This window comes from Oncorhynchus nerka, linkage group LG5, assembly GCF_034236695.1.
Source record: "Oncorhynchus nerka isolate Pitt River linkage group LG5, Oner_Uvic_2.0, whole genome shotgun sequence".
Lineage (NCBI taxonomy): Eukaryota > Metazoa > Chordata > Actinopteri > Salmoniformes > Salmonidae > Oncorhynchus > Oncorhynchus nerka.
Genome location: NC_088400.1, coordinates 28,741,766 through 28,768,437, shown reverse-complemented (window position 1 = coordinate 28,768,437; position 26,672 = coordinate 28,741,766). Strand labels below are relative to the sequence as shown.

At 43.4% G+C, this 26,672-nt stretch overlaps 1 protein-coding gene across 1 annotated transcript in view; it reads right to left on the bottom strand.

Moving 5' to 3' along the window:
- Positions 1–26,468, bottom strand: part of LOC115129143 (peroxisome proliferator-activated receptor gamma coactivator 1-beta-like) — a 108,995-nt gene extending 82,527 nt beyond the window's left edge. Inside the window, exon 1 of the mRNA XM_065018508.1 lies at positions 26,359–26,468. Within this exon, the coding sequence (XP_064874580.1) occupies positions 26,359–26,439 (81 nt within the window). The 5' untranslated portion in view covers positions 26,440–26,468. The remainder of the gene's footprint in view (positions 1–26,358) is intronic.
- Between the last annotated feature and the right edge of the window lie 204 nt (positions 26,469–26,672).

The window sequence follows — 26,672 nt, the reverse complement described above, 5'->3', positions numbered from 1 at the left end:
GTAACCTCAGCAACCCCAGTAACCTCACAACCCCAGTAACCTCACAACCCCAGTAACCTCAGCAACCCCAGTAACCTCGCAACCCCAGTAACCTCGCAACCCCAGTAACCTCGCAACCCCAGTAACCTCACAACCCCAGTAACCTCAGCAACCCCAGTAACCTCGCAACCCCAGTAACCTCACAACCCCAGTAACCTCACAACCCCAGTAACCTCAGCAACCCCAGTAACCTCAGAACCCCAGTAACCTCACAACCCCAGTAACCTCACAACCCCAATAACCTCACAACCCCAGTAACCTCAGCAACCCCAGTAACCTCAGCAACCCTAGTAACCTCAGCAACCCCAGTAACCTCAACAACCCCAGTAACCTCAGCAACCCCAGTAACCTCACAACCCCACAAGCCCAGTGACCCCAGCAACCTCACAACCCCACAACCTCAGCAACCCCAGTAACCTCAGCAACCCCAGTAACCTCACAACCCCAGTAACCTCACAACCCCAGTAACCTCAGCAACCCCAGTAACCTCAGCAACCCCAGTAACCTCACAACCCCAGTAACCTCACAACCCCAGTAACCTCACAACCCCAGTAACCTCAGCAACCCCAGTAACCTCAGCAACCCCAGTAACCTCACAACCCCAGTAACCTCACAACCCCAGTAACCTCAGCAACCCCAGTAACCTCAGAACCCCAGTAACCTCACAACCCCAGTAACCTCACAACCCCAATAACCTCACAACCCCAGTAACCTCAGCAACCCCAGTAACCTCAGCAACCCTAGTAACCTCAGCAACCCCAGTAACCTCAACAACCCCAGTAACCTCAGCAACCCCAGTAACCTCACAACCCCAGTAACCTCAGTGACCCCAGCAACCTCACAACCCCACAAGCCCAGTGACCCCAGCAACCTCACAACCCCACAACGCCTTGTGTGTTGCCCCTGCCTCCTGTTCTGCTCCAAACTCCACCCATGTGCCTTACCTGGCCCACAGCCAATGCAATCAGCAGTGATGTCCTTGAGAGTCAAACAGAGTGAGGGATACATCTGTGACACATAATCACCGGGCTCCCAACCCATTGCTAAATCACCCCCACTGCGACCAAACCCTCAAAACGACAGTCAACAACACCCTCAAGACTTCTTCAATCTGATATTGACAGGGACATGGTCAACATGTGAATAAATGAGGGCAGATTTACACCATGCAACCATGTCCGAGTTACTACCCGAAGATCCCCACCCCCGGACAGAGACCCTCCTCCACGTGTCTGAGTGTGAGAACGTGTTTGTGTGTGTGTGTGCACGCGTGTTTATGTGTGTGGCTGGCTGTGATAAGGCACTGTAGCGAGGTGCATGTTTGACTGTGTGGGTGTCAGCCTCAGGAAGCCATCCTAACTCCACCTGTACCACAGAACACTGTGGGTGTCTGCCTCGGGAAGCCATCCTAACTCCATCTGTACCACAGAACACTGTGTGGGTGTCAGCCTCAGGAAGCCATCCTAACTCCATCTGTACCACAGAACACAGTGTGGCAGCCTCAGTAACCATCCTAACTCCATCTGTACCACAGAACACAGTGTGGGTGTCAGCCTCAGGAAGCCATCCTAACTCCATCTGTACCACAGAACACAGTGTGGGTGTCAGCCTCAGGAAGCCATCCTAACTCCATCTGTACCCCAGAAAACTGTGTGGGTGTCAGCCTCAGGAAGCCATCCTAACTCCATCTGTACCACAGAACACAGTGTGGGTGTCAGCCTCAGGAAGCCATCCTAACTCCATCTGTACCACAGAACACTGTGTGGGTGTCAGCCTCAGGAAGCCATCCTAACTCCATCTGTACCACAGAACACAGTGTGGGTGTCAGCCTCAGGAAACCATCCTAACTCCATCTGTACCACAGAACACAGTGTGGGTGTCAGCCTCAGGAAACCATCCTAACTCCATCTGTACCACAGAACACAGTGTGGGTGTCAGCCTCGGGAAGCCATCCTAACTCCATCTGTACCACAGAACACAGTGTGGGTGTCAGCCTCAGGAAACCATCCTAACTCCATCTGTACCACAGAACACAGTGTGGGTGTCAGCCTGTGTTCCTAACCCATCTGTACCACAGAACACAGTGTCTGTCAGCCTCCAAACCATCCAACTCCATCTGTTACCTGGAACACAGCCAATGCAGCCTCTGGAGCCATCCTAACTCCATCTGTACCACAGAACACAGTGTGGGTGTCAGCCTCTGTGAAGCCATCATAACTCCATCTGTCCCAGAACACAGTGTGGGTGTCAGCCTCCAGGAAACCATCCTAACTCCATCTGTACCACAGAACACAGTGTGGGTGTCAGCCTCAAAACCATCCTAACTCCATCTGTACCACAGAACACAGTGGACAGCCTGGGAAGCCATCCTAACTCCATCTGTACCACAGAACACAGTGTGGGTGTCAGCCTTAGGACCATCCAACCCATCTGTACCACAGAACACAGTGTACTGTCAGCCTCAGGAAGCCATCCCTCCATCTGTACCACAGAACACAGTGTGGGTGTCAGCCTCAGGAAACCATCCTAACTCCATCTGTACCACAGAACACAGTGTGGGTGTCAGCCTCAGGAAGCCATCCTAACTCCATCTGTACCACAGAACACAGTGTGGGTGTCAGCCTCAGGAAACCATCCTAACTCCATCTGTGAACACAGTGTGGGTGTCAGCCTCAGGAAACCATCCTAACTCCATCTGTACCACAGAACACAGTGTGGGTGTCAGCCTCGGGAAACCATCCTAACTCCATCTGTACCACAGAACACAGTGTGGGTGTCAGCCTCTGGAAGCCATCCTAACTCCATCTGTACCACAGAACACAGTGTGGGTGTCAGCCTCAGGAAGCCATCCTAACTCCATCTGTACCACAGAACACAGTGTGGGTGTCAGCCTCAGGAAACCATCCTAACTCCATCTGTACCACAGAACACAGTGTGGGTGTCAGCCTCAGGAAACCATCCTAACTCCATCTGTACCACAGAACACAGTGTGGGTGTCAGCCTCAGGAAGCCATCCTAACTCCATCTGTACCCCAGAAAACTGTGTGGGTGTCAGCCTCAGGAAGCCATCCTAACTCCATCTGTACCACAGAACACAGTGTGGGTGTCAGCCTCAGGAAGCCATCCTAACTCCATCTGTACCACAGAACACAGTGTGGGTGTCAGCCTCAGGAAGCCATCCTAACTCCATCTGTACCACAGAACACCGTGTGGGGTGTCAACCTCATGAAGCCATCCTAACTCCATCTGTACCACAGAACACTGTGTGGGTGTCAGCCTCAGGAAGCCATCCTAACTCCATCTGTACCACAGAACACAGTGTGCATCCCTACATTTTCCCAATATTTTCTTATCCAAGTGGCTGACATTTGGGGTGCTTTTCATTACATAGAGAAGAACACCACAGATGCCTGAGGGGGGATGGGGACAAGGCACGGCAGCCATTTGCTCACCTCACTCAAAGGATTTCCTTCAGGGCTCATCATCACGACTCACTCTGGACACCGTGGCTTAGCCTTAGCACTACTGACTGACATCCTGCCTAACAGTAACACCGCTTGCTAAATTAGCCTCTTGAATTCCACACTTTCACACAGAGACAGAATAGTACTAGAGACCTGGCAGTAACGTTGGACTGTTCAGACCAGACTCCCTGGCTGCTCTCTTTCCCCCTTACCATTTTGGACACCTGGGTGAAGTGGGCAAAAGAGCAGGTGGTGTCAATCAGAATAGCCGGTGTGGGAGGGAGCTTAATGAAATGTGAGCAGATAACTGGGCTTAGTGCTTAAGGTCTTACTGTTCGAAGGGTTAAAAAAAAAACATTTGGAATTACAGTACTGGTTTTAAATCCACTGCTGTGTTCCTGTATTTGCAGTCTTGCAGGCATTGTACTGTCGAAATTGAGTTATAAAGAAAAAAAACTCACATAGAAATGACCTGTCACATTTACCATTTAGTTGACAGATGGCAGACAGTCATCTCTGCCTCGACACAACAACCCTAAAAAACATCTTCCTAACTTGACCAAATGAAAAAAACATCTTACTAGCTGACACAGTTGGCTGCCTTTCCCTTTGGAGACGAGACATTAGTGAAGAAAGCAGTGAACCTAACATTATTTCACCATGTTGCTACAGTATGAGTAAATCATTGTGAGCAGATCTGTCTTTGGTGACGTGTTGGTTTGCGTTTCCAAGAGAAATCCAGTGGAATAACCCTGTTGAAACAACAGGGACTATGAGAACCATGTCAGTGAACTGTGTGGCCCAAACAGCACGTGACTGAACAGCTCACAGAGCACCACAGCCATATTTGGTAGAAAACACCCATCTGAGTAAAACTGTGATGGAGAAAAGAGTCTGCTCCAGAACCTGCTAGGCTGCTTCCTCTATCGATCCCCTAACACCAGTCTAATCAAGACAAGCCCAATGACTGTATCAAAATTAGAGTTACACAAATCTGTCTTTTGTCAACCTACCAAAAAATAACAAAATGGTATGTGCCTGTGTGTGCATGCATGTGTGTCATCGTTGCAGCCTATCCTATCAGAGAGCAGCAGCTGCGGTGGAAAAGGACATGGGTGACTACAAAAGCACATGCGTTCCCTCATCAGAAAGGGCGCTAGTCCTTTGAACTTCACAGCTGTCCGATCAAAGAGCATCTTCCTTTGAGATTTCAACAAACAACCTTGTCTCTGCCAGTCCCACTATCGCACAGATCCACGGCAATCACACAACACGAGCCGATACACATGTAAAAATCACATGCTTCACAAAGGTTACAATCAAGACTACAAATGTTATCTATTCATGTCTCTTAGTAAATTAAACAAAAAAGTCAAATTATTCAGTTTCAAACAGACCCATTGGAGGAGCAATGTGTACAAAATGGCCTCTCTCCATCAAACAACTGACCAATCAGCCTGTTACAAGTGTTTAACAAACTTTTTGAAAAAAAATGTGTTTGGTCCAATATAAAAGTTATTTAAAAAAAGACAAATAACAGACCTTCAGCATGCTTATAAGGAAGAGCACTCAACATGCTCAGCACTGGCACAAATGACTTATAATTGGCTGAAATAAACTGATAGTAAGAAGATTGTGGGAGCTGTTTTGTTGCTGAAAAAACGTAGGTGTTATGGATTTGGATCCTGTGCCTTATTATGGATTCAGAGATACATATCTAATAGAACAAATAGGATATTTGTTAATGGAAGCCTCTCTCATGCAAATTCAGTTGAGTGTGGTGTACCACAGGGCAGCCGACTAGGGCCATTATTGTTTTCTATTTTTCCAATTTACTTCCACTGACCTTGAATAAAGCCTTTGTGTCTATGTACACTGACGACTCAACAGTATACACTGCGGCTGCAACAGTAAAATAAATAACTGAGACACTTAACATAGAGCTTCAGTCAGTTTTAGAACAGGCAACTAGCAAAAGGCTGGTGCTAAATATCTCAAAAACTAAAAGCATAATTTCTGGGACAAATCACTCTCTCTATTATTGAATAATGTGGCTATTGAGCAAGTTGAGGAGACTAACCCTAGATAGCAAGCTTCATGGTCAAAACATATAGAGTCAATGGTTGCTAAAAGGGGAAGAGGTCTGTCCATCCTTCTTGAGATCTCAGTCGACCAGACATGTCCTACAGGCCCTAGTTTTGACGCACCTGGACTACTGCCCAGCTGTGTGGTCATGTGTGCGGCAAAGAATGATATAAGTAAATTGCAGCTGGTTCAGAAAAAAGCAGCACGTATCACACTTAGTCACACTGTCAGTCTCTCCTGGCTCAAAGTTGAGGAGAGATTGACTGCATCATTATTGGTCTTTGTGCGAGTTATTGATGTGTTGAAGGTACCAAACTGTCTGTTCAAGCAGTTGGCACACAGTTCGGACACTCATCTGTACCACACAAGACATGCAACAAGAGGTCCCTTCACAGTCCCCAGGTCCAGAACAGAGGCTGGGAAACGCACAGTATTAAATAGAGCCATGATTACCCCAGGTAACTCAAGCTAACAATAAAACCTGTTTAAAAAACAGATAAAATAACACCTTACTGCACAAGGGGGACAGTGAAGAGACACATCCATTTATTTCATCTTGTATTGCAATTTGCACTGTACTATGTATTAGACCTAGATATGGTGTGTATGTACTGATATGTAGGCTATGTGTGACATTTTAAATGTATATATTTCAGTCCTTGACTCAAAATGTTCTATACTATGTATATGTTTCATGTGGACACCAGGATGCTTTTCCAGTGGCTAATGGGGATCCTAATAAATACCAAAACCTCTTTATCATTTTCTCAGAGCTATAGGGCACCATGTGGCTACTTGAAACTACTGCTTTACATTCTCAAGCTCTGCAGTACATGTTTAGCCATGCAGGCTCACATTGGCTCATATGGGGTGGCTGTATGCAGGCTAGGGTTTCTGTTAGCTGGCTTAGCCGGCTTATGAAAAAAAAAACTTTTTTTAAAGAACTAAGCAGATATGTCTGCTCCAGGCAGACATGCAGCGCTAGAAACTTGTTTTCTGGGGAAGTTAACAGTAAATAATACATGACTGTGAAGCTCATTCGGCCAGTACTGTTAATCACTGCATCATGTTCCTGCTGTCAGTGGACTGTGTGACGCTGTATCCTCTGTTCCACTGTTCCTGTGGCAGAGATAAGAGGAAAGGTAGATGAGAGGGAACAGTGGAGGGATTGTGAAAGAGAGTTCCTGGAGGACTGGCCAGGCATGATGATAAGTGGAGACACACACCAGGTGATCCATCTCCATGCCTTTCTCTCCTCTCCAGTCCTGATCCCATCCCACCTCATGTCATCCATCAGGAGGTGTCCACCCACTGACTAGGTGTCCCCCGTGACAGCGCACAGAGAAGAGAAGAGAGCTGGCCTTGGTGGAGGAGAGAAACATACCTTCACATCTCAGTAACCCTGCAGGACACCAGAGGTCCAGTAGGGGTGTGTGCTCTGTGCTGCTGATGCTCTGCTGTCATTCACAGCCATGCTACTCCACTAATGGAAGCCCCCAGCAGTGGCACACACACGACGCACACATGACTGATGTGCGTCTTTGATGAAAGCTAGGGGTTTGCCAGTGACATAGAGAGAAAACAGTACCTGCTGGGCCTGAGGAATGGTGCGCTGAAAAATGAATTGGCGTTTTGTAAAGACTCTATGTCAAAGTAAGTACTGCTTGAGAATATTTCAGGAGCAGGAGTGGGAGTCAGCCGGCATTACAGTACAGCGCTGGGTTTTGTCGCAGTGTGAATTAGTGGGTGTTTATCGGGAAGTGTAGGATGTACTTACAGAAGGCTCACTGCTAGACGAGTAGAGGATGGCTTACATAATTAGAGTCGTTGGCTAATCCGACAGAAATGCAACACGACTGGCCTCACATTCATGGAAATAGATTGTGAAACGTGAAAAGTTCATGCCGATGTAGTAACTTGGCCCTTGACCTACTCTAGGGATAAATAGGTTAAACTTTTGCATGAGTGAATTTTTTAAATGTATTTCAATATATTTTGCTGGTATGACTTGTTCCTTCATCTCGGCTGTTTTGCAAAGAACACAGTGCTAGAACATTCTAGAAAAACTTCCCCTGCAGGTCTTAAACAATTCCAGCTCTATTCAGCTTTGTTTTGTACCAAACTTAAGGCTAACTAACTGGCATGAAACAAATGGCCCAGTGTGCCTCTCCCATTCTAATGACCCTTCAGATAGAGAGAGACACCCCTCTGAAAGCATTCAGTCCTCACTATGGCCCATCACTATCAACACACCATCCTGGTGACACCACCCAAACACTGCCCTAACATAAAAGGACAACTCCAGCAGCCTCCACACGGCCGACTCCTAAGTAGGCAGGATTGTCAGTGATACCATGGCATTCCCTGCCATGCTGTCGTCAAATAGGGCTGGGCTTTAACATGAGCCATCTGAAGAACACACATCAGACCAGGCTGCTGAGGAGATCCAACTCAGTCCCGTGACTTCATTCACTTCATTGCATCTACATAGTTACTGACAAAGGAAAACTGAAATGGCTAAGCATTAAACGGCTCTTCCCAGACATTATTACACCTTCCTCATTTCTAGACTTGCAGCCAGCCACAGACCTTGTCCCTTCATCTAAACTAGAGGTCGACCGATTATGATTTTTCAACGCCTATACCGATTATTGGAGGACCAAAAAAGGCCGATTTTGTTTTGAATTTATTTGTAATAATGACAATTACAACAATACTGAATTAACACTTATTTTAACTTAATATAATACATCATTAAATCAATTTAGCCTCAAATAAATAATGAAACATGTTCAATTTCGTTTTAAATAATGCAAAAATAAAGTGTTGGAGAAGAAAGTAAAAGTGCAATATGTGCCATGTAAGAAAGCTAACGTTTAAGTTCCTTGCTCAAACATGAGAACATATGAAAGCTGGTGGTTCCTTTTAACATGAGTCTTCAATATTCCCAGATAAGACGTTTTAGGTTGTAGTTATTGTAGGAATTATAGGACTATTTCTCTATATACCATTTGTATTTCATTAACGTTTGACTATTGGATGTTCTTACAGGCACTTTAGTATTGCCAGTGTAACAGTATAGCTTCCGTCCCTCTCCTCCCTCCTCCCTGGGCTCGAACCAGGAACACATCGACAACAGCCACCCTCGAAGCAGAGCAAGGGGAACAACCACTCCAAGTTCAAACGAGTGACGTTTGAAACGCTATTAGCGCGCACCCCGCTAACTAGCTAGCCATTTCACATCGGTTACACCAGCCTAATCTCGGGAGTTGATAGGCTTGAAATCATAAACAGCGCAATGCTTGAAGCACAGCGACGAGCTGCTGGCAAAACACACAAAAGTGTTGTTTGAATGAATGCTTACGAGCATGCTGCTGCCTACCACCGCTCAGTCAGACTGCTATATCAAATCATAGACTTAGTTATAACATAATAACACACAGAAATACGAGCCGTAGGTCATTAATATGGTCGAATCCGGAAACTATCACCTCGAAAACAAGACGTTTATTCTTTCAGTGAAATACAGAACCATTCCGTATTTTATCTAACGGGTGGCATCCATAAGTCTAAATATTCCTGTTACATTGCACAACCTTCAATGTTATGTCATAATTACATAAAAGTCTGGCAAATTAGGCGGCCCACACTGTTGCATATACACTGACTCTGCGTGCAATGAACGCAAGAGAAGTGACACAATTTCACCTGGTTAATATTGCCTGCTAACCTGGATTTCTTTTAGCTAAACATGCAGGTTTAAAAATATATACTTCTGTGTATTGATTTTAAGAAAGGCATTGATGTTTATGGTTAGGTATTCATTGGATCAAGGACAGTGCTTTTTCACGAATACGCACCACATCGATTATATGCAACGCAGGACACGCTAGATAAACTAGTAATATCATCAACCATGTGTAGTTAACTAGTGATTATGATTGATTGTTTTTTATAAGACAAGTTTAATGCTAGCTAGCAACTTACCTTGGCTTACTGCATTCGTGTAACTGGCAGGCTCCTCGTGGAGTGCAATGTAATCAGGTGGTTAGAGCATTGGACTAGTTAACTATAAGGTTGCAAGATTGAATCCCCGAGCTGGAAAGGTAAAAATATGTCGTTCTGCCCCTGAACAAGGCAGTTAACCCACTGTTCCTAGGCCGTCATTGAAAATAACTTAACTGACGTGCTATATAAAGATTTTTAAAAATGAATTTATTTGCAAATTATGGTGGAAAACAAGTATTTGGTCAATAACAAAAGTTTCTCAATACTTTGTTATATACCCTTTGTTGGCAATGACAGAGGTCAAACGTTTTCTGTAAGTCTTCACAAGGTTTTCACACACTGTTGCTGGTATTTTGGCCCATTCCTCCATGCAGATCTCATCTCCTCTAGAGCAGTGACGTTTTGGTGCTGTTCCTGGGCAACACAGACTTTCAACTCCCTCCAAAGACTTTCTATGGGGTTGAGATCTGGAGACTGGCTAGGCCACTCCAGGACCTTGAAATGCTTCTTACGAAGCCATTCCTTCGTTGCCCGGGCGGTGTGTTTGGGATCATTGTCATGCTGAAAGACCCAGCCACGTTTCATCTTCAATGCCCTTGCTGATGGAAGGAGGTTTTCACTCAAAATCTCACGTTACATGGCCCCATTCATTATTTCCTTTACACGGATCAGTCATCCTGGTCCCTTTGCAGAAAAACAGCCCCAAAGAATGATGTTTCCACCCCCATGCTTCACAGTAGGTATGGTGTTCTTTGGATGTAATTCAGCATTCTTTGTCCTCCAAACACGACGAGTTGAGTTTTTACCAAAAAGTTATATTTTGGTTTCATCTGACCATATGACATTCTCCCAATCTTCTTCTGGATCATCCAAATGCTCTCTAGCAAACTTCAGACGGGCCTGGACATGTACTGGCTTAAGCAGGGGGTCACGTCTGGCACTGCAGGATTTGAGTCCCTGGCGGCGTAGTGTGTTACTGATGGTAGGCTTTGTTACTTTGGTCCCTGCTCTCTGCAGGTCATTCACTAGGTCCCCCGTGTGGTTCTGGGATTTTTGCTCACCATTCTTGTGGTCATTTTGACCCCACAGGGTGAGATCTTGCGTGGAGCCCCAGATCGAGGGAGATTATCAGTGGTCTTGTATGTCTTCCATTTCCTAATAATTGCTCCCACAGTTGATTTCTTCAAACCAAGCTGCTTACCTATTGCAGATTCAGTCTTCCCAGCCTGGTGCAGGTCTACAATTTTGTTTCTGGTGTCCTTTGACAGCTCTTTGGTCTTGGCCATAGTGGAGTTTGGAGTGTGACTGTTTGAGGTTGTGGACAGGTGTCTTTTATACTGATAACAAGTTAAAACAGGTGCCATTAATACAGGTAACGAGTGGAGGACAGAGGAGCCTCTTAAAGAAGAAGTTACAGGTCTGTGAGAGCCAGAAATCTTGCTTGTTAGTAGGTGACCAAATACTTATTTTCCACCATAATTTGCAAATAAATTCATAAAAATCCTACAATGTGATTTTCGGGAATGTTTTTCTCTCATTTTGTCTGTCATAGTTTAAGTGTACCTATGATGAAAATTACAGGCCTCTCTCATCCTTTTAAGTGGGAGAACTTGCACAATTGGTGGCTGACTAAATACTTTTTTGCCCCACTGTATATATAAACAAATATTTAAAATATCGTCCAAATCAGTGTCTAAAAATACCGATTTCCGATTGTTATGAAAACTGGAAATCGGCCCTAATTAATTGGCTATTCCGATTAATCGGTCGACCTCTAATCTAAACATCGAAACAGAGTGTTGAGAAAAGCAGAAGCAATCTCTTGAGAAAGCATCTGGAAACTGGACAGAGTGGGGACTCGGATGGAAAACGATTTACACTCTTTCCTCAAATCACCTCAAGACAAATACCTGCAGAGAAATCAATGAGTCATCAGGAAACTGGGCCAGAGTGCATCCCCATCTCAACTCCCTTCACAGTTTGCCTCTCTCATCCAGGCGTCTGACCCAAGTGATCGTATACGGACACTTTTACTAGACACATTAGAAATAAACTGGGATAACGCTGACAGCCTCTGCTAATAGGTGTCCGTGTGTGTGTGTGTGTGTGTGTGTGTGTGTGTGTGTGTGTGTGCGTGTGTGTGTGTGTGTGTGTGTGTGAGAGGTCGACCGATTATGAGTTTTCAACGCCGATACCGATACCGATTATTGGAGGGCCAAAAAAAGCCGCTACCGATTAATCGGCCAATTTGAAAACAAACAAAAAAAAAAAATTACAACAATACCGAATGAACACTTATTTTCACTTAATATAATACATCAATAAAATCAAATTAGCCTCAAGTAGATAACAAAACATGTTCAATTTGGTTTAAATAATGCAAAAACAAAGTGTTGGAGAAGAACTTGCAATATGTGCTATGTAAGAAAGCTAACGTTTCAGTTCAGAACATGAGAACATATGAAAGCTGATGGTTCCTTTTAACATGAGTCTTCAATATTCCCAGGTAAGAAGTTTTAGGTTGAAGTTATTATAGGACTATTTCCCTCTATACCATTTGTATTTCATTAACCTTTGACTATTGGATGTTCTTATAGGCACTTTAGCATTGCCAGTGTAACAGTATAGCTTCCGTCCCCTCCTCGCTCCTCCCTGGGCTTGAACCAGCAACACAACGACAACAGCCACCACATTGAAGCAGCGTTACCCATGCAGAGCAAGGGAAACAACCACCCCAAGGCTCAGAGCGAGTGAAGTTTGAAACGCTATTAGCGCGCGCTAACTAGCCAGCCATTTCACTTCGGTCACACCAGCCTCATCTCAGGAGTTGATAGGTTTGAAGTCATAAACAGCGTAATGCTTGACGCACAACGAAGAGCTGCTGGCAAAACGCACAAAAGTGCTGTTTGAATGAATGTTCACACGCCTGCTTCTGCCTACCACCACTCAGTCAGATACTTAGATACTTGTATGCTCAGTCAGATTATATGCAACGCAGAACACGCTAGATAATATCTAGTAATATCATCAACCATGTGAAGTTAACTAGTGATTATGATTGATTGTTTTTTATAAGATAAGTTTAATGCTAGTTAGCAACTTACCTTGGCTTACTGCATTTGCGTAACAGGCAGTCTCCTTGTGGAATGCAACAAGAGAGAGGCAGGTGGTTATTGCGTTGGACTAGTTAACTGTAAGGTTGCAAGATTGAATCCCCCAAGCTGACAAGGTGAAAATCTGTCTTTCTGCCCCTGAACAAGGCAGTTAACCCACTGTTCCTAGGCGGTCATTGAAAATAAGAATGTGTTCTTAACTGAATTGCCTAGTTGAATAATGATAAAATGTGTAAAAAAAAAACCGATTTCGATTGTTATAAAAACTTGAAATCGGTTAATCGGTGGACCTCTAGTGTGTGTGTGTGTGTGTGTGTGTGTGTGTGTGTGTGTGTGTGTGTGTGTGTGTGTGTGCGTGTGTGTGAGTTCACCTGTCTGCATCACACAATCCCAATAGAAATCTGACTGGCTCAATGCTTATCTGTTTCCTCAGTAAAATGAGACCACTCTCCAGTGGGAGTCTGAAACTCCAGATGCCCCTGCCTTCAGAATGTTGTTGAGCCTGATGATACACTGATAACAGAATAGACTGCTTCTCATTCAAAGAATAACATGCAAATTAAGCTGCAGTCGATCCAATGAGTTGGATCCTGCTTGGTTGTGTAAAAGGAGACGGCTTAAAATAATTTCAGGCCAGGCAGCAGAGCATCATGGGAAGCACTGAAAAGCACAAAGAGTGCTGTGGAGGTACATGAAAGGATGCATACTAAAGGAGAGAGAGAGAGAGAGAGAGAGAGAGAGAGAGAGAGAGACAGAGAGAGACAGAGAGAGACAGAGAGAGAGAGAGAGAGAGAGAGAGAGAGAGAGAGAGAGAGAGAGAGAGTTAAAACACTGCATATATATATAATATGACATTTGTAATGTCTTTATTGTTTTGAAACTTCTGTATGTGTGATGTCTACTGTTAATTTTTATTGTTTATTTCACTTTATATATTATCTACCTCACTTGCTTTGGCAATGTTAACACATGTTTTCCATGCCAATAAAGCCCTTGAATTGAATTGAATTGAGAGAGGAGTTTGAGATTCTGTGGAGTGGGCAGAAATCAAGACTTTGACAAGGAATAGAACTGACTCCAAAACATTCTCTGGTGATTGCTAAAAATGTGCCCATTGGCATCGAACAACAACCAGGGCCCAGAGTAGACCTTGTCTAAAGCAGTTAACTCACTTTTCCCTCTGTGGCTGGAGACACGAGCATTAGAGGACCGAGACAGTCCTTTATCACAGGATCACACTTCTGCCGTGAAGATAGAAAGGTTTAACTAAGGCTGCGTAGTTTATAGTGGGGCAGAAACTGCAAGATGCAGGTACTCAGGTGCATAGTGGGGTCTGAGCAAGTGAGCATGTTAGTCAACAGTCAAGTGCAGCAATTTGGAGATGTCACTGAGCGCTGTCAAGTTCCATATCAGTCAAACTTAAGACATACAGTGCATTGGGAAAGTATTCAGACCCATCTACTTTTTCCATATTTTATTACGTTACAGCCTTGATGAGTTATTTTTCCTCATCAAATTACACACAATACCCCATAATGACAAAGCAAAAACAGTTTAGAAATTTTTGCAAATGTTTTAAAAAATAAAGAACTGAAATATCACATTTACATAAGTATTCAGACCCTTTACACAATACTTTATTGAATCACCTTTGGCAGCGATTACAGCCTTGAGTCTTCTTTGTTATGATGCTACAAGTTTGGCACACCTGTATTTGGGGAGTTTCTCCCATTCTTCTCTGCAGATCCTCAAGCTCTGTCAGGTTGGGTGGGGAGTGTTGCTGCACAGATATTTTCAGGTCTCTCCAGAGATGTTCGATCGGGTTCAAGTCCGAGCTCTGGCTGGGCCACTCAAGGACATTCAGAGACTTGTCCCGAAGCAACTCCTGCTTGGCTGTGTGCTTAGGGTCGTTGTGCTGTTGGAAGGTGAACCTTAGCCCCCATCTGAGGTCCTGAGCACTTTGGTGCAGGTTTTCATCAAGGATCTTTCTGTACTTTGCTCCATTCATCTTTACCTCGATCCTGGCCAGTCTCCCAGTCCATGCCTCTGAAAAACATCCCCACAGCATGATGCTGCCACCACCATGCTTCACCATAGGGATGGTGCCAAGTTTCCTCCAGACGTGACGCTTGGCATTCAGGCCAAAGAGTTCAATCTTGGTTTCATCAGAAGAGAATCTTGTTTCTCATGGTCTGAGAGTCTTTAGGTGCCTTTTGGCAAACTCCAAGCGGTCTGTCATGTGATTTTTACTGAGAAGTGGCTTCCGTCTGGCCTCTCTACCATAAAGGCCTGATTGGTGGAGTGCTGCAGAGATAGTTGTCCTTCTGGTGGTTTCTCTCCGATCTCCACAAAGGAACTCTAGAACTCTGTAAGCGTGACCATCAGTTCTTGGTCACCATCCTGACCAAGGCCCTTCTCCCCCGATTGCTGAGATTGGCCGGGTGGCCAGCTCTAGGAAGAGTCTTGGGGGTTCCAAACTTCTCCATTAAAGAATGATGGAGGCCACTGTTCATGGGGACCGTCAATGCTGCATACATTTTTTGGTACCCTTTTCCAGATCTGTGCCTCGACACAATCTTGTCTCGGAGCTCTACGGACAATTCCTTCGAACTCATGGCTTGGTTTTTACTCTGACATGCTCTGTCAACTGTGGACCTTATATAGACAGATGTGTGCCTTTCCAAACCATGTCCAATCCATTGAATTTACCACAGGTCGACTCCAATCAAGTTGTAGATGTCACGTCCTGACCTTAGTTGTCACGTTCTGACCTTTATTTCCTTTGTTTTGTCATTATTTAGTATGGTCAGGGCGTGAGTTGGGGTGGGCAGTCTATGTTTGTTTTTCTATGATTTGGGGATTTCTATGTTTCGGCCTAGTATGGTTCTCAATCAGAGGCAGATGTCATTAGTTGTCTCTGATTGAGAATCATACTTAGGTAGCCTGGGTTGCACTGTTTGTGGGTGATTGTCTATGTTGATTGCTTGTTTCAGCGCAGTTCGCATTGGCTTCACGGTTGTTATTTCGTTTATTGTTTTTGTATAGGGTTTCAGTGTTCAGTGTTTTCTTTATTAAAATTAATGATGAACACATACCACGCCGCATTTTGGTCCTCCGATCCATCTCACCTCTCCTCTTCAGATGAAGAGGAGGACGACCGTGACATTAGTTCCTTTTTTATGTCTCTATTTTAGTTTTGTCAGGGCGTGAGTTGGGGTGGGCATTCTATGTGTTGTTCTATGTTTTTGTATTTCTGTGTTTGGCATGGTATGGTTCCCAATCAGAGGCAGCCGTTTATCATTGTCTCTGATTGAGAACCATACTTAGGCAGCCTATTTTCCCACTATGATTTGTGGGTAGTTGTTTTCTGTCTTTGTATTTGTTACCAGACGGAACTGTTTCGGTTGTTCTTTTTGTTTACTTTGTATTGTAGTGTTCAGTTCAGTTTAAGAAAATGCCGAATATTGGTCCGATCCTTCCTACTCCTCCTCAGAGGAGGAAAACCGTTACAGTAGAATCATCTAAAGGATGATCAATGGAAACAGGATGCACCTGAGCTCAATTTCAAGTCTCATCGCAAAGGGTCTGAATACTTATGTAAATAAGGTATTTCGGTTTTCTATTTGTAATAAATTAGCAACAATTTCTAAGAACCTGTTTTCGCTTTGTCATTGTGGGGTATTATGTGTAGATTGCTGAGGATTTATTTGTTTATTTATTTGTAACGTAATAAAATGTTGACAACAATCAAAGGGTCTGAATACTTTCTGAAGGCACTGTAGAGCTATAAATAAATAAATAGATGTTTTCTTACATACACTGGAAAGGTACATTAAACGTGTTATTTTACATCGTCGTAGTAGTACGGCGCCCCTGGAGCAAATGAAGGATAAGTGACTTGCTCAAGGGTATATCGACAGATTTTGCACCTTGTCGGCTTGGGTATTCGATCCAGCGACCTTTCAGTTACTGGCCCAATGCCCTACTATATACCACATCATCCCAATATGTTCAGCAAAAGGAGAGAGTCATATTTAATTAGATTTCTCTGTGTTAGTCAATGTTGGGAATCCACAATTATACCAATGTCCTTGCATTTTCATGATACTATCAGGGGGATGTAGCTTACTAATAAGCATGTTGGAGGGAAGTCAACGTGTCGATAAACCTGTTCTATAGAGTCTTCACTGAGGATTGGAAGAGTGTAGCATTCTTTATTTTCTTTATTTCCTTTTTTCAACAGAGTGAATCTGGTATGTTTTGAGGAGGAAATACTATTAGATGGGTTGATCTTAGTTGAAATCATGTGCAGACGGGACAATAGCTAACACCAGTTTAGACTAAATCTTACAGATTCCAGCCAAAGCTGTCACATAGCCAATAGTTAGCTTGCAATTTCAAAACAATGTGATAAAGTATGTCTGTTCCCCATACCTTCTCTCCTGTGCTGTAGTCAGTCAGTGGAATGTTCTGTCATTATTACTGTCATAGATGGGGCACAGGACAGGGTGTGAGAAAGGACAGATATGGATTGGGGAAGCAGAGGTGAGAAGGTCATTGTGACATGTGAGTAAAGCCTGTCAAGGTCACGAATCAAAACCAGCCTCAGCTCCCAAGCTCCGGTCACGCAACCAATGCCTAAGCCTGCCAAGCTAAAAGTTCACTGTTGAACTAGGTCAGTGGCAGGGGTGTGCATGTGTGTACGTGGGGGGGGGGGGGGGTTCTACCTACTGTTCACCTGTGATGCTGGGTGCCTTAATGGTGAACCAGCCATTGTTGTGGCCATACAGCCTGGATAGAGACAACGGAAATGTAGATATTGTGAGAAGGCCAGGTAATCAGAGAGTTTACAGAGCTACTAGTGAGCCAGGCCACCAATCAGATCCCTCCCCTCTCCTGTAATTCCCTAGCCAGCCCACCATGTGGTGGAACACTGTCCTGCTTTGTTGCCGTGGGAGGGCACAGAGTGGAATGTTTTTCACAAGTGTGCAGGTAGTGGCTTGCAGTGCACCTCTATTACGTAGTCCCCTGAACAGTTTCCATACACCCTCGTTTCCACCCTGCAGCAGCATTCCTGTTTACTACCTACCTACCTGCTGCCGTCAGGTACTCAGGCCCTGGCCTTGCACCAGCCGCATTCCCCAAGGTGTGACAACACCTCACGGGTGTACTATTTGTTGTGAGTGTATGTGCCAGGGACCCACGAAAGGTCACCACTATGGTAAATTAACACAGCTCATAACACAGAGGCTAAGCTAACAGTCAGATCATGAGAAAGATGGTGATCTGGCCTGAACTCATGACTTAAGGGTCAGATGCCTTGTCTAGGGCAGTGAATACTAACTATGTTTAAATGGGACACCGCATCATGCTCAGGTTGCAGTAAGGTAAGCAGTTGGAGGGAGTCGTAATCCCCCAGACAGCTTGATGATGATTATACGGCATCATGATGAAATCATGAGGAATCCAACCTGACATGCTGACAACACCTCAAGCAAATACACTGTGCCACTGCCATGGCGGCTATTTATGAACTCCACCTTCTCTGAGTAGCAGAAATACAAGCAACTCTGCTGCTAAGAATAGTAATACAGTAGCCTTGTAAAAATATAGGATTTATGTTCCCTTCACAGACTGTAGTTTATTTTACCTTTATTTAACTAGGCAAGTCAGTTAAGAACAAATTCTTATTTTCAATGACAGCTAGGAACAGTGGGTTGGTTAACTGCCTTGTTCAGGAGCAGAAGGACAGATTTGTACCTTGTCAGCTCAGGGATTTGAACTTGCCACCTTTCAGTTACTAGTCCAATGCTCTAACCACTAGGCTACGCTGCCGCATCACACTGACAGTCAGGCTGCATTATTAGCGATCGGCTATAGCCATGAGCAATGCTCTCAACTGCCAACAGAATAACAGTACATGAGAGGTGTGTGTGAAACAATTAGCAACCACCCCATAACAAGGTTGTTGGGTTCTGAACGGCCATGTGAGATCCATAACTAATATCCAGCCAATAAAATAAATAACCAAGTATAGCTGCAGGGAAGGCCCTGCTGCCTGTGGCTGGCCACACTTTTGACATAATGACAGATAAGGCATTTTTTTCAGCTGGTGATGTGTAAACTTGTTACACTAAAGAACAGCGAGTGAACATCCATTCCTACTCTGAACATGGACAATACACACCTCTTGTTAATGAGCAGGCTATGAGCTCGCTGAGCTAACCCGGTCAGTGTTAGGGGGTAAGCCCTTGCCAGTCAGTGTGAGCTTGCCCTCCCCAAGAAGTCCCCAGGTGCTGCACTATCAGGATATTGGAATTTTCCTTGAACCTTTCCCTGGTTTACAATCACACCCAGGAGAGGGAGAGAGAGAGGTTGGACCGACAGGTTGGTCCACCCACAGTTAGGGTTTACTATGAAGGAGCCATTCATTTATCACCCAGATCTTCATATGGCTGGGCTTGAGGGCTAAATAAATCACAACCTCGCAACAGAAACACATGTAAGCACTAGGCTATATTGGATATTATATCCAATTAATCTATTTATATCAACATCTAATGGTTCTCTTCACTCTGAATGAGGCTGAAGCACAGCAATACCGATCAGTCTTGCTGTTTAAACATCAGCATTTAAGTATCTCAATCCATATTCCACACACAGACCCACTCATGCATATGCGCATACACACACACCCGCTCCACACTTTGACAGAAGCGGAGTCAGTACCCTGTATGGAGGTCTCCATCACACTACAATCTTAGAGAAAAAGGTGCTATCTAAACCTAAGTGGGTTCTTTGGCTGTCCCCATAAGAGAACCCTTTGAAGAAGTCAGGTAGAAAGAAACCTTTTGGGTTCCATGTAGAAACCTTTCCACAGAGGTTTCTACATGAAACCCAAAAGAGTCCTACCAGTACTGATCATGCAAGACCAGTCTTTGGGCTGTGAAGTGTTATCTGCTAGTTAACTCTTCAATTACCTTGGCTCAGGGCTGATGCAGAGTTGGACTGTTGTCCACTACATCCCGACCAGACCTTCATTTACAACTGAACCGCCTGCAGCTCTCATTAATAGCTGTTTTGCACACTTCTGCTGAACTGAAGAGGTAAATTACTTGCATACTCAAATAGGGAAACAATTATTTCACTTAAATCATCTAAATGATTATGATTTTTAAGGAAATAAAACATCAGGAAGGAAGATGTATTTCATCTCAACACAATATGTCACCATAAACTTAAAAAACAAACTTAAAAACCTGTTGACCCTACATTCAGGACACACAATCCATCTACAATAGACTACTTGCACACCCATTGTTTAGCTGTGGCTGAAGTACAGTATAATGACCTGGAGGATGCTGACTACGGACAAATGCCTGAATGCACATTGAAATGGTAAAGCAGGTGGCGGTGAATATCATCAGGGGACGACAACACCTGGCAACCCAATTTCAACTTCCCTTTACCTAAGTCAGCCTCATCAGACAGTCTGCTACTCTGCTCCTGTCCTGTCCGGGCCTATCCTGTCCTGGCATGTTCTATCCTGGCCTTTCCTATCCTGGCCTCCACCTGCAAGTCATGACCTGTCTCAACAGGCATGCGCTTTAGTGGCCAGGAGAAGCACACACAGAGTGAAGCATCCCTCCTCTGTTCCCAAGTAGGACCCTATAAAATCACTTTATTTGCCTGATTCTGTAATTTTTTTAACTAAATTTCCTTTTCTTCCATTTTTTTTTCCAGATTTCTGTTTTTCAGGTTTTCACACCTTTTTAATACACAACAATGCTTAAACCACATCAGCAGGCTCTTTTGAAATGTAGATAGTGGGTTGTAATTAGGCCTACCCTTTAATTCAACTGCGCACCAGCCAAAGACAGTTGTATGGTTAGCAATGTTTCAGTAGCGCTCAAGGGAGATTGCAAAGAAATATCTACTGGATTGATGCAAAAAATCCTGATATCATTCTGCCCAAGAGGCATAGGCTACGTTGTAGTTAACATTTAATAGAGAAGGTTTTAGGGAAAGCCTTTCCATCAACCAGAAGAAGGTTGTCATTACATTACTAACGACCACACAAAATGGTAGACAAACGAGAACACACAGACAGGGGCATTCCTGTGACGTTGTCTCTTCAAAAAGTTGAAGAAAAATACAAATCACTGACGCATATTTTTCATGCCTTATGATAATCTTGATGAATGTTCTAATAAGTTCAATACATTTACTAAGTTCAATACAATTTTGAATATTGTTGAATTCCGTTTTTATGTCTGAAATCCGTGACTCCGCAACGCAGATTTTATATGGCCCTATCCAAGGTATCCACAGTCAATTGAACATATCAAATGTCTCTATGGGCCCTGGTCAAAAGTAAAGCACTGGGCTTTATAGGGAGTATGGTGCCAGTTGGGGCACAGCATTGCATGTTCCTGTTCCAGATTTCTCATGGATCATACCTCACAAGTTGACGAGCTGAATCTGATGTGTCATTAGCTATGTTCACATGAACTTGTCCAGGGATGTGTTTTGTTGACCTTTAGAAGGTTGGCATAGAAAATAGATGTGATAATTGCCTGCTAGGGTGCATTTCCATGTAACTATCTTATGTCGATGCAAACAACTGGACATAACGACATCACACCTAAAACCTACAGTGTTTCCATTACCCATTTTCGCAAATTGCTCATGAATAAATTGCCGTCAGTCTGTATGCCCTCCGACCTATCTGTTTCATGTCTCAGGTAGCCCGCAAAAGCCAACATGGATAGAATGCAACAACTGACTAATATTTGCCATATTGTAATAAGTCTCGTGCCAACGTATTGCCACGGCCCGTGCCATGGTGAGACTTCTACTCCTGTAGATCTGAAATAATTGGATGGTGAAACTTGCCAGCCAACTACAAAAGCAAGGCAATGCAAATCTTTGTCCTGCAAAGAAACATTATTTTTTATAGTTAACAGAAAATATTTTGCAAGATGTAGGCATTTAGAATTAAATGTGGAGTGGAGCTTTATAGTTACGCGGTGACATCACGTGCCCGCGAACCTTCAAAATGATTTGGCAGTCATAATTTAATCGAAAAACTGTTTCCATCATTATTTGTCACAATACATAAAGTTAGACAACAGAAAAATCCACCAGTCGAACTGATAAAAATGTTGTGGATCTTGAGAACATTTCTCCTGTACCTGCCATTTCTATTACACATGTCACAAAGATTTCTTTAGCGACATTGCTTTTGTTGAATAAACCTGGGTCAATGGAAACCTGCCTACTTAGGCCCATAGGCATTATATTAAAGCCCCTGATGCATATCCCAAAGCAAGTTACAGAATATGAAACAGGCTCACGCTAATGTCCTCAACATCAATAGAGTCATTGTGATGAATACAAAACACGTGCAAAGGTTCATTAAGGACATTATGGCTTGTTGTGATGTATTATTATTAGATCTTTTTTTTTTAAATGCACAGAATTTCATAATATCATATTTCAAAACCATGGCTAATTTCAAAGGGAAAATGAAAGACAATAATATATTTGCATGTTGGCACAGCAAAAGATGAGTCCTAGGACAAGAGATAGTCGAAAACAAAATCAAAAGCAAAATAAAATGATCCTTATTGACTTGGGAGAACACAGCCTGAATATGTCAAGACAACCAAATGCCTGCTGTAGTCAGTGTGTGTCTCAGGAGTCCATGCAAAGGATAGCCTTTGAAGCCGATGATGGATTAGCCTGCATCAATTATTGATATCTAATCAGCTGTTTCCTAGTTCCTCTCCCTCCCATACAGTCAGAAAATGCATCCCAAATAGCACCCTTTATAGTGCACTACTTTAGACCACCAGGGCCTGATAGGGCAAAAGTAGTGTACTATAAAGGGAATAGGGTCAAATTTGGGATGCACCTAGGTTAGAGCAGGGGTGATTTTCTTGGGACCCCCAAAAACTTTTTGTGTAAAACAATTATATCTATTTTACTTCATGGTCAAGAAAGACTGTAAAATCATCCAGCAATTCAGATAAAAATGTGTCATATTTACAAAATCTGTCCTTAAGTATTCCCACGAATCCAAAAACATATGTGATGGTGTCTCAATGTAATCAGTTTATGAAATGATAGTTATTTTCAAATACAATCTCTTTTTGGGCTTAATTGTGGTCAATTTTCAGTGTACAGATTATTATAATTATGTTACGCCCCACCAACCATCCGCTCTGGCAAAAATCGGCCCGTGGCTGAATCTAGTTGCCTACCCATGGGCTAGGCTCAGAGTGGAGGGGAGAGGTACAGTGATCCATGAGAGTGCATCCTCAAGCCTCCCTGAGGACAAGCCTCAGAGCCTCAGCCAGATGATGGATCTCTGGGGCTTTGGGGAGGAAGCAAACATTCCAATCCTCAGTGACAAACCACAAAGTCAGGCAGTGACACAAGAAAAACCTCCCAGCAACACTTCTGGGAGATTAGACTCTTTCATCCTCAATTGAGTTGATCATTTTGAGTAATGATCATTCAGAATGATCCTTCTCAACAACAACAAAATATATGAAAATGCTCGTCCTACCTAGATAGTGATCTTAAAGGATGGGTGATAGGCTAGGATCTTTCAGAATGACCCTCATGGATAATGTGTGAGAACTTTAAATATAGGTGAAATGCTACTCCTAGAGTAACATTATCAGTGATGACAATCATCTCTGTAACTGTTCATTAATTGATTCTCCAGATTGTAGTAGGGCTTAAAAATACAGTAACGTCACAGTGAACATCAAAACACAGAGACCAATGTCCTGTGGTTCATGGCCAGTCTAAATCAGCATTAAACCCTGCTAAGAAAAAACAAAGGCTAGTCTTATCCATAATCTTCTGTCAGTACACAGCATAGCCAAAGCTAATTACATTCATTCCATCAGAGAGACAGGCAGGTGTACTGTAGGAACTGCTCATTTCATAGACATAATGCATTTGCTCTAGTTAAAAAGAGTAGGCCTCCACTCTAGGCTTGACAGGTGACTCAGGCCATATCATGGAAGCTGAACACATAGCACTGCAGTATTCCATCACGGCAGGACAGCTCAGTGTCTGTGTAATAATACACAGCATTTCATTGAAGAGAGAGAGACTGCTGAGCAAAGTGAGCACCCTGCCCGGTGCAGTGGACTATATATTGTTTCCCTGTCTGACTAAATCTGGGAAAACAAGACTTCAGTTTGACAGCTGATATGACCATGCAACAGGACAACTCAGTCAGCAACCAGAATCAAATGAACCATTGACTGACAGGCGATGAAACCACATACTGAAGCCTAAATGATGAGACAAACTACAGAAATGCATTTGCTATGTAGGCTGTGTAACTCATGCATCTCATGAATATAAAGGGTAGAACATAACTGGTCCATATAATGTTAGTAGTATAGGCCTTTAAATATTTACATCAAACTGGATGATTACATTTGATTAAGAAAATAGTTCTGAAAAGAAGAATAAAAATGTATTCAGATGGATGGGGAAATAGTAAAAGGGGATAATGGCATCCACCTCTCAATCTAGAACTACTATATGTGGTTCCGCTAGGTTTGTGGTTGTAAGTAGGACTGATCTTTAGATCCTCTTGACTAAACTGGAATAGACCCGGTGAATAATTAGTCCTGATCTAGAAGCAGCCGGACAGTAGTGGCAGCAGCAGCACCAGTCACATGCAACCCAGCGGAAAGAGGGTAGCTGTCGCTCATGCACGTCACTGGAACCGCGTCCTCCAGACTACTACGCAACAGAAAGCACATGACTGCAGCAAGTCTGTGTTCTGTAACGATGGGGTGTATTCGTTACGGAAACCGTTTACCGTTTAAGAACCAACCGGAAGCAAACAGAGCAAAACGAGTTATTATTGGACAAATTCGGGTAGGTCCCGCCCCGTTTCATTCAGTTTGCTTCCGTTTTAGATTTTTTTTGCAACAGAATAGGCGGAATCAATACACCCCTGTTCACGATAGTAGGGTACTATTACAATGACCATAGATAGCGCTGTCAACCCGATAATTCGCCTTAACATGCAACACCGCATCGAACGCTACATTTGATGGGGCTAATATCACGAACATCCCCTACGCGATCAGAACCTGATACAATGTTGTCACATTACGCTCTGGGACAAATATAACTTTCCAGTTAGGGGGAACTTCGTGTCTAAGCGGGGACGCCCTCAATATGCATGTTTTACCCTTTGTTAATTATGCTGTACCAGGTTTCAACTCATAATTAATGCATGTTATTATTAGATACTTGTTCACTGCACACCTTACACATGTGACTTGAAATGTAAATCGCTTTTAGTCTTGGCTTCTGCAATCAATGAACCTGCTCACTAGCTACACATCTAGCAAAGAGTAGAATATCTGAGAACGAATGCTCTCATCGCAATCCAGGGTTACATCATAATCTATCCTAGGTAGGCTACAATAAAGGATAGTTGGAATTCAATGAGATTTAGCCTACTGAGAATAATCCGTGAGTATGCTGGCCAGTTGCATCCTATAATTATTTGAAATCTGGTGGTCTAATAACATTGTGCAATATCACATTACGATGAGATACCGCCCATAATTGGATTTTCATTCATATTAATGTTTGACAATTGTTATTTTGTTACCCCCTAGAACACGCATTTTTGGTAGCAAGGTTTTGTAACAGTGGCTCGCTGGTAACAAGGTTTTATAACAGTCTCGTCTGGTAACAAGGTTTTATAACAGTGGCTCGCTGGTAAGAAGGTTTTGCAACAGTGGCTCGCTGGTAACAAGGTTTTGTAACAGTGGATCGCTGCTTACGCAAACGATTACGAAAACATAATCGCCTGAATTTTTCACAGATGGGCACAATATTCCGCATTTCACATCAGTATTCTTGCAGCACCTGAATCTCAACGGACATCGATGATCGGATCAAATAGTCATTATCGTTGTATTGCACTCTATTCCCTTTGTAGTTCACTAGCTACTTTAGCCCAACTTTGAACCGTGAGAGGCGCACTGTACAGAAACCGTAGCATACCGGTCTACAGTTGAACTATCTTTAGTTACTAGATAGATGGGCTGGTGAAACAGATGGATAGCCAACATACGCAAATTTCATTGATTTACAATAATATAAGCATTCATCAAAACTCCAGTGTGTAGGCTATTAGCTGGATGAGAAATAAATAGTCAAACCTTCGTATACAACACATTGCCAATGCATCCATTCATTTCAATATCAAATGCATAAATAGCCAAGTTCATGCTTTAGCCTTACCCACGTGCTGAGGTCTCTGATTTGACAGGATTAGTCAAAAATAGTAAAAGTTTTAAGAGCAACATAGAAATTGTTATTTCAATGTTAAAAGACCAAATCATTTTACGCAACCGAAATTAAATGTTTTATTAATAACTATCCCACGTTGTTCGCACTAATAACATTTCCCTACAACTCCACGTGAAGCACATACGTCAAAGGTCTGAAGACGCCGGTTAGAGAGCCGAGATGCTGACAGCCAGAGCATACATGAAGATTAAATTACGCATGCTTCTGCCAATAACATGCAAACATGAACCCTCGGCCAGGTAGTCCTAATTCTGGATATATATAATATGAACATCCCTTACCTGGCTGCCTGAGTTTTCTGTCAGGTAATTGAAGACAAAAGAAGAGAGCTCCTCATCTAACAGTGAAACGCAGTCCGCCATCTTCTAGAGAATGACAGCTGGGAAGTCTGAGAGCGGGTATACAGTTCTGTTCACGTTCAATTGCAGTTAGTCGCCGGATGAGGGCGTTGTCATAGACTGATATAACTGAAATACAAATGTACTATTACTTGGTCTATAATGATGTGATGTCACTGTTTCGACAAGTCATTTAGATAACTTAATTTTCCTACGAAAGGTTGTGAATCAATCGATTTGTAGGCATATTGTCGTTG